The sequence below is a fragment of the Dermacentor silvarum genome, chromosome 9 (genome assembly GCF_013339745.2).
Source record: "Dermacentor silvarum isolate Dsil-2018 chromosome 9, BIME_Dsil_1.4, whole genome shotgun sequence".
NCBI lineage: Eukaryota > Metazoa > Arthropoda > Arachnida > Ixodida > Ixodidae > Dermacentor > Dermacentor silvarum.
The window spans coordinates 126,053,990-126,062,848 of NC_051162.1; the positions used below are offsets into that span (position 1 = coordinate 126,053,990).

At 43.8% G+C, this 8,859-nt stretch overlaps 1 protein-coding gene across 1 annotated transcript in view; it reads left to right on the forward strand.

Moving 5' to 3' along the window:
* Nucleotides 1–8,859, forward strand: part of LOC119464255 (5'-3' exonuclease PLD3-like) — a 29,060-nt gene extending 20,201 nt beyond the window's left edge. The window contains exon 9 of the mRNA XM_037725165.2: nt 1,000–8,859. Within this exon, the coding sequence (XP_037581093.1) occupies nt 1,000–1,157 (158 nt within the window). The 3' untranslated portion in view covers nt 1,158–8,859. The remainder of the gene's footprint in view (nt 1–999) is intronic.

Genomic DNA, 8,859 nt, shown 5'->3' on the forward strand with positions numbered 1-8,859 from the left:
GTCTCAGCGTTCTACGAAATCTGTTTACGATCACATTAGTATGAATTTTCTGTGTCATTTTTCGTTACAAATGCACTGTTACTAGAAATAGATATTGCAAATCATTTGCATATACAGTCAACTTCCGATTTTTCAGACTTCCTAGGGCTGCGAAAACATCCGAAAAATTGGGTAGTCTGAAAAAAATGAATGCGTGCCTTTTACTGCCTTCAAATCGCCACACGCACATTCGAACTAACTCTGAAGGCCTTCCAGTACACTTATTAGGCGTATTGGGGCCCGTACTGTTATAGGATAAGGCGGGTCCCATGACAGTTCCCCCTTCCTACTCTTGGTATGCTTCACCGCATAACACTGCTGTATTGAGGCGAAGCTGACTTTCGGAAACCAGCATTATGTAACATGTCGTGCTTTCCGTGCTTCGAAGCTATTGGCGAGCATTACAAAGGCGGAGTCAGCGCCATTGCTAACAGTGGCGAATTGTTTTAATGAAAAACACGGCACCGAACAGCAAGCAGCTTGCTAGCGACTATCGAAGTAGCTAGGCCAAGCGTTGCCGCAATGGTGACTCTGGCTGCTAGCAGATCTGCGTGCGGAAGCACCTGTTCGAGTCAGCGAGATAATCAAAATGGTGGCGGTGGTGGCTTCAATCAATGCCGTTTCGGACCTGCAGTCATAGCAGAAAGTGCGTAATACCGAACGGCGAAGGTTTTTTGCGTCCAAAATTTCAGACGTTCTTATACATTGAATCTATGGAATACGTGGCGGTGCCGCAAAGGCATCCGAGTTATTGGACGCGTCCAGAAATCGGTCATTGACTGGAGTCACTTCAGTTCTAGACCTTGGTGTTTTTCAGATGCACCTAAACTGGCGCAATTTTTTACTAGCGGACATTTTACAGCTTCTTTTTTGTGTGTTTATTATTTATAGACACATAGTGCCCCTCCTCATAGCTAGCACGTTAAGTATTGACTTTGTTCACTACCTCTTCATTTGCAGGAACATCAAACTGGACCCCCGGCTATTTCATTAACACTGGTGGCGTCGGCCTTATTATGGACCAATCGGGCAACAATGAGACGTCCCAGCCAATCACAGAGCAGCTGAACTCGGTATTTGAGCGGGACTGGAACTCGCCGTACGCGCGATGGCTGTGATACCCAGTGGGGCCCTTCTCTTAGGTCGCACTCAGCTCACGAGAGTGCTCAGTCTTTGTTTGTGCAGTTGTCGGGCTGCAAAGACAGATTGTTGAACGTGTTTGTGCCTCAAGATACGAGTCGACGACGTGTGTGATCAACCAGCTTTTTATTGGTGGTGTGAAGAGAGAAGGTTGCCGACGTGTTTTTAACTTTCGACAATGGATTCATTACAGACAAGCTTCTACAGCAGAGGAGAGTAGAGCGGACGAGCTGTAGTTGGCTGATTGTTAGGTGACACCGTGTGTATGTATGCACCTACTATTTGTCCAGCCTTGAGGCACTGTTTTTTAGTGACATCTTTAGAGGAGGGCTGGAAGTGTAACTATACAAGACACCTGAAGGTGTCGGCTAATTGATTGTCATGTGTTACTAGCATCGTTGCAGTTTTGGGTTCCTTCACTGAAAACCAGCAGATGTTTTGACGTGTTTTACCCTAATCTTTTTCTAACTTGCCCCATGACACGTCTGCAGCAGGTGTACAATGCCAGTTCATCTGCATTGGATATTTTAATTGAGTGTCTGTGGTAAAGTTAGCACACAGGTTGCTTAGCATTATTGAGTTCAGCAAGCACATCTTTCTGAGTTTCTTATACAAACTCATGCCTTGTATGTTTACTGTAGCATGCGCTATTGCTGGAAATGCTATCCTGTTTTCCTATTTTATTATGTTCTTATACTTACTAGTGATCTGTCGCGAAGGCGTTACAGCTGTGGGCAGGCACTGAAAAACACGATGAACAAATACCTGTGCTAGTTGGGAATTACAGCCCTGTGTCATGCGAAACCAGCACTAAATATGAGCATGACATCGCCAGAAGTCCAAAGGATGATTAGTGAACTATAAATGAAGTTCGTCTGGTAGTGTGTCTTGGCGCTATGGTTTTCTGCTAAACAGGAGGTTACAAATGTGATTCCCATGGCCACAGCTTACGCTGTTCTAGGAATTGAGATGCAAAAACATTCGGTTTATGTGTTTGTTAATGAAGGCAAGGTGCACATTGTAACACTGCTACTACAATGCCTGTCATAGCCCAGATGTTACTTCGGGTCCTTAAACCTAATCAATTAATGAACTGATCTATACTGAGTATGGCTGTGCATCGTAATTAACACCTTAACTGCTAGCATGCTGGTGGCAATGTTCCGCAGTAAAGGTCATTTATAGTTCAGTGTTTCACCACTGCACTTATGTCCAGTCTGCGTTTTGTACTGTTTAATCATGACAGAGAGCCGGAGTTCGCAGTTAAGTTTAAGAGTTGAAAGATGTTATTGTACGGAGAGATCATGTTTTAAACCACACGTCTCGGATGTATTATGGACAAGTTGCGAAATATGTTGTCGCGAATGTATATGCAATGCTTTTATCGGCATGGTGCAAGTAAAGTGGTGATCATGTATGCTGAGTGACAGGGGCACATGCAGATATGAATTTGTGGGCTGTGACTGGCGCAGTTGTAAACTTCACTAGTATGAGCTTTGTTGGAAGGTGAATGCATTTGCGTGCAAGTGTCAGATACGTTTTCTGCTGTACATTGTCGCAACTTCTGTCAGGTTATTCCCATCTTGTTAACTGATATGCAGCTACTCATTGAGTGCAATTCATTTTTTGCTTTGTGATGCCATCGTTGGGCACAGCATGAAGGGACAGTTTCATATATTGTAGTTTCGTGTGTTTAACCCGTACCAGAAATTTCAGAAATTTTGCTAACAGTGAAAGTGCAGGTTAATATGTATTCTGCCTTCAGGTGTGACTTTGGGGCAACGCGTTGTGCATTGCCGTGAAGCCACACTTGGAGGCAAAATTCGCTTTATCAATTCTTAAATAAGAGAGAAATTGAGGAAGATGGACGCTTGAAGTGATCAACAGCTTTTGAACAAGGAATGTCGCTGAAGCTAACATTGTCCTTGTTGAGGAAGTCCTGCCCCGACAAAGGAACGATCTTCATTCTTTGTTCGACCACTGTTGAGCGTTGCCAAGAAGCTGTACTGCCCATTTCGGCATTTAAAGTGGCTGAATGTATGAAACAAAATTGTTGCTTAGGATTTGTTCTGCACTGACAACTGCGCTGACATTTCTTTCGTAAAGGTTTCAACTCGTGTCATACGCGATTATTTGTGTAGCCTATCACCATCATCAGCCTGTATCTTCAACCACACCTCTCCCTACTATCTGTATTTTACTGCAGTTCTGCAGTCAACCTTCCCCATCATATACCTGCCAGTTTCCCTATCTTGTCACACACTGCCATCCTGGACTGCGTTTTCCCTTTCCTTGGCACCTGTTCTGTAATTTAGTCTAATCAGTAGCGGAATGATCGTTCTGTGCATTACACAAGGTTTCCAACTTCACCTCTTCTTTTTAATTTGAACCATAATATCAGCTACTCTGTGTTAGGTCTTTAATTCATGCTGCCATATTACTGTGCCCAACATGCGCAGGTCATATATGAGGATTTCTTTTTGTTTTGTTTTTTCAGTTGTAATTTGGGGTTCAGGTTATATGTGGGATCCTAGTATAAGCACAAAAATACAGATGAACTATCCAGTGAACTTCCTTGGCATGTTCAACACAATTAACTAATTTTGGTCAAGTTCTGACCAACATTTAAAGATCATGCAGGCTTTACAGGGTTGAAGAATGCTTTCATTGCAACATTGAGACACTTTAATGGCACCTGTACTATACGCACTACAAGTGGTTTCTTGCTAGGCTTGTATCATGACAAAGAGCAGGCCTGAAGCACTTAGTGCTTTCTAACTGAGCTATGAAACACTTCACATAAATCTCTGTGTTAACACTATCATTAACTAGTTGCTTCCTTTTCTTGTTTTTTTTTTGTATCCTGTATCATCACTATCGTCTGACTTAGCCGCCCTTTCCCCGCATCATCATATGTGACTCACTTCGCTTGCATTGATGAATTCTCAAAGCACTTGCATGCAATGATTCTCTCAGATTTTCATAATGTGGTGAGCTCATGGTAATTCAAGCCAGGGTGATTCGGACTTTCAATGGAGTCAAACAAGTCCAAAAATTTCCTCTAGCTGACAATGTTTTGACCACAATTTGAAGCCGTTTAATAGCAATAACTAGAACAAAGATTTCGGTTAATTCAAACTATTTGGCCTCCCAGGGGCTGGTCATCATGGCAAAAATGACTGATCATCATCAGCCTATTTTTATGTCCACTGGAGGACAAAGGCCTCTCCTTAAGATCTCCAATAACCCCTGTCTTGCGCTAGCTGATTCCAACTTGCGCCTGTAAATTTCCCAACTTCATCACCCCACCTAGTTTTCTGCCGTCCACGACTGCACCTCCCTTCTCTTGGTATTCATTCTGTAACCCTAATGGTCCACCGGTTATCCATCCTATGCATTACATGGCCTGCCCAGCTCGCATTTTTTTCTCTTAATGTGAATTAGAAAATCGGCTATCCCCATTGGCTCTTTGATCCACACCACTCTATTCCTGTTTCTTGCCATTAGGCCTAACATTTTTCTTTCCATTGCTCTTTGTGCAGTCCTTAACTTGTTCTCGAGCTTCTTTGTTAACCTCCCAGTTTATGCCCCATGTGTTAGCACCGGTAGAATGCATTGATTGTACACTTTTCAATTCAACGACAGTGGTAAGCTCTCAGTCAGAATTTGGCAATGCCTGCCGTATGCACTCCAGCCCAGTTTTATTCTTCTGTAAATTTTCTTTTCATGATCAGGGTACCCTGTGAGTAATTGACTGCTCAGAGGACATTTATTAGGCATGATTTCTCACTACGATTATAGAGAACTTAGTACAGTAGAAGCTTGTTGATACGATCCCATTTTGTACAATTTCCAGGCACCAACCTTTGCGATTGAGAACACAAAAATGACCCCTTACAGTGATGCTTATTTTTTGCCGGTTAGTACATTTAGTACATCGCCAACTGTGGTCGTATGATACGTTTTCCGGCCGCTAGATCCCATGTAAACCAGAAAAGGCGCAAGGTGCATCCGATCGCGAATGGTAGCCGCCCATCGCAGCAGTTTCCCTGCGGTACTTGCCCACCCGTGTCACGTGAAAACGCTGGCATACACTCAGTTTCCTATTTTGGTACCACAAATTTTGCCGGTCGTCACACGCCCCCAGTTCCGCATTCACAGCTATCGCCGCCAATCCTATTGCGATACGCTCTTCACCTATCTGTCACAGCGCACATGGCATGGTTTCATTGAAATCGTACCTCACGCTTTTAAAAGATGATTACCCAAACACGCTGCCACTCCCTGCTGCAGGTGTCACGAAATGAGGATCGTGTTTCACCATGGTGGCATCGTAATCTGGTGAAGATCACCAGCTCGATTTGGTTTCGGAAACACTATGCAATAGAAAAACGACAACGCTCGTAACGGGCCGCTGGGGCCTCGTCAGCGTGACGCGCGTCGGTGTCCCTCTCCTGCCGTGCACTGAGTGAGCACATCAAAACTTGCTTCCAAAATGCCCCTCCCGAAGCAGCTGCTGACTCAGACTGAATTCAAGGAGCGCAAATGTAAGCTTGTTGAAGTCGTAAAAACACAATGCGTGTCTCGAGCCCTACCAGCTTGGTACAGATCGGCATCTCGTGCTGCACTGATTCAAATAATGATTCGCATTACGTAGATGTCAACTATAGTTGAGCCTGCCATATATTTTAGTGACTTCGGACCATACGTTTTTTATCACACTTGTTTTTCTAAAACATATGAACGAGGTTCTACTGTAGATGGATATTGATGGTTTGAGGTGCAGGTTTCTAGTGCTAATATCTGGAGTTTTTGATAATGTCTGAATTTGCACTTTTATTTGGAAGTTCTGGCTACTAAATTTCAATTATCTTGGCTCGGTGATATTTCCGTGAGAAATGGCTGCACACCTTAAGCTATGGCATTGTAAAATTTTTACCTCATTCGATGAGTGCTTCTGTTTTTGCATATCCAAGGTTCTGGGTCTCATTCAGGGTAATGATAGGACAACCATCGCATGGAACCCAAATGAAGTCATTTATCAGCATTTTAAATGACGTGGAGGCAAGCTTGTGATTAACATTTATGTACATATCCTTTGCTGTGCACCCTTGCTTGAACACTGAACGCAATTGCACATGCTAGTAAACACACAAGTTAAAAAAACACCGCATATCCACGGGGTGAATGATGATGAGTGGGCGAAGCTCCGGAGGGAATCATCGGTAAACCGTGAATCTTCCGTGTAATTCGCCCAGTCTCGCCGCACTAAATCGAACGATTGACTTCCATCAATGACACGCGCCATATGTGACGTCATTCCTATTTTATAACAGTGCCCTTCATTATAATTGCACCATCTCCCGCTTAAGGGGGCGCTAGCACAAACGCGTTAGAAACATGCAGTACTCTCTAGTAAGGGGGAGAGGCCACAGCGTCTTACGCAGCCGTTTACACATGCCGGAACGTGCACCGTGTTTGCCGACGCCATCACATGACTGCTGAGAGAGTATGACCCCCGTATTCATAAACACTTCTCGACTTGAACTTGACTTGCCACCGCCTTCAACGCGTTTCGAACGCGCTGCTCAAGGCGGTGGCAAGTCAAGTTCAAGTCGAGGAGCGTTTATGAATACGGGGGTAAGGCGGAGAGGCCACAGCGTCTTACACCAGCTTCTTACACGGGCCGTAATGCGCTAGCACAAACGCGTTAGAAACGCGCAGTCTTTCGTTAATGTTGAGTATTTATTGTCATCGTGGTGTGTGTGTCCATGTGCGCTTCGTGGCGTAGTGGTTAGCGCCGCGCGTTCGGAAGCGAGGGGTCCCTGGTTCGATTCCGCGCTACGGACACAACTTTTCGGAATTTTTTTTTTTTTCATAAAAGTAGACGTGGCTACCTACTACTACTACATACTACAGAGGAGGGACAGACCCACACCCTAAGGAGCTTCGCCCCTAAACATGTTCTAGGACAAAGAGGGGATGGGGTGGCCTGTTGAGCTGCCGATAGTTGTACATGTATATAGTACCATCAAAATAAATTGGAACATGAGAAGCAAATAGCTGATCAGAATGCCTGTTACAGGTAATTACATAAAAGTGCAACATGTAATTGCATTGTTGGAAAACATCTGTGGGAAAGGAAAAAATGTGCAACTACCTGACAGGAGTTGGTGAAACCAAGTGCATTGTGGTGAAATTTTTTTTCATAAAGCTTCCTCCCCTTGCAGGTTTTTGCAGAACTGATTTGCCATATGCATTGTGAGAATGTTTGAAAACTGCTGTTGCACAAGACTGCATTTTCATGTGCACATTGTCATGTTGAACGAAGAAATTCAAGGTTTCATGCGACTGGCAACATTGCTTACAGAAACATTAGCTGTAGTATTTGTTTAAGGCACTTAGACGTGTGCAAGGCCAGTCTGACGTATGCCCTATACTTGGCCAACATTTATCATGCACTGAATGACCGTGTGTCACATATTTTCTTCTTATGAATTTATTTTGCATTGTTTTACTTAAATTCACTCAGAACCTGTTGCATATTACCGATTACCATGCCACAGCTGGCAGATTAGTGGGACAGATTGCAGGTATATTGCCAAGCTGTTAGGGTAAGGATGCTCGTTACGTTGACCGTCGACGTGTGGGTATTGCCATTTACGTTTCCACTACCTGCCATTGTGTCATTGCACTTTGGTTGATCTCATGCTCTCTCTTTCCAAACGTGGCAGCATATCTCAGGCCTGCTTGAGGGTGATGATGATGAGTGTAGTATTTCCCCTTTGAAATGGGGCAGTTGTTGGTGCAACCACACTCCAGTGTACTGTTTGTATGCAACTTTAATGTCATTATGTTTTGATGCCCGCTCCTCATTGCCTATATAATAAGTGCATCATTACGTTATCCTGTGGCCATGTACCAAATTTTTATTCGTTATCACTTTGATTCCTCACTCCTTATACACCACCAATACGCCTTAGACGTTCTAGAGCATTGCTCTGTCACTTTAGCGTGACTTTTTATTTGACTTTAGTGTCCCTTTAAGATTGCTGCTGTTCGCTCAGCTGTCTGTTTAGCCATCTACAACGGGTATTGGCGCACAGCCTACGTTTATACTTTGCATTCAAAATTCCTTCTCCACTTCAGAAGTCCTTTTGTGTCCTCCTTGGGGGGGGTCTATGAAACTGAGATCGTGAATGCCTAATGCACTACATGACGATGCACTTTGTATATATGTACAATGAACATCTGAACATCACATATGACAGTGCTGCCGAGTGCCAATGTTTTATCATTGCTGTGACCAGACATAGTGGTCCTTGGCTGTAAAAATGCCAAAATGAATGTATTCAATACACCCCTGACTATGCATAAGGTGCACATTCAACTGTGCCTCTGAAACATACACCAGTGGGGCTCTGCGCTGATGTGCCGTCTGTATTCTCATCTACCTGTGATTTTCCTCGCGTTTCCGTGATGAGCACGTAAAAGAAATGTCAACTGCATACTTGAGACCCCTGCTAAATCATTATGCCAGAAGGCATACTGTATACGTATTGACAATGTACAACTACTATTTGTATAGTTAAGTGTCTTTGTTAGAGCATACAACTTAATAGCATAGCAACAGGGAGTGCATGAAATCACTTTGTACAGAAGAGTGCCAAGTGAATAAAA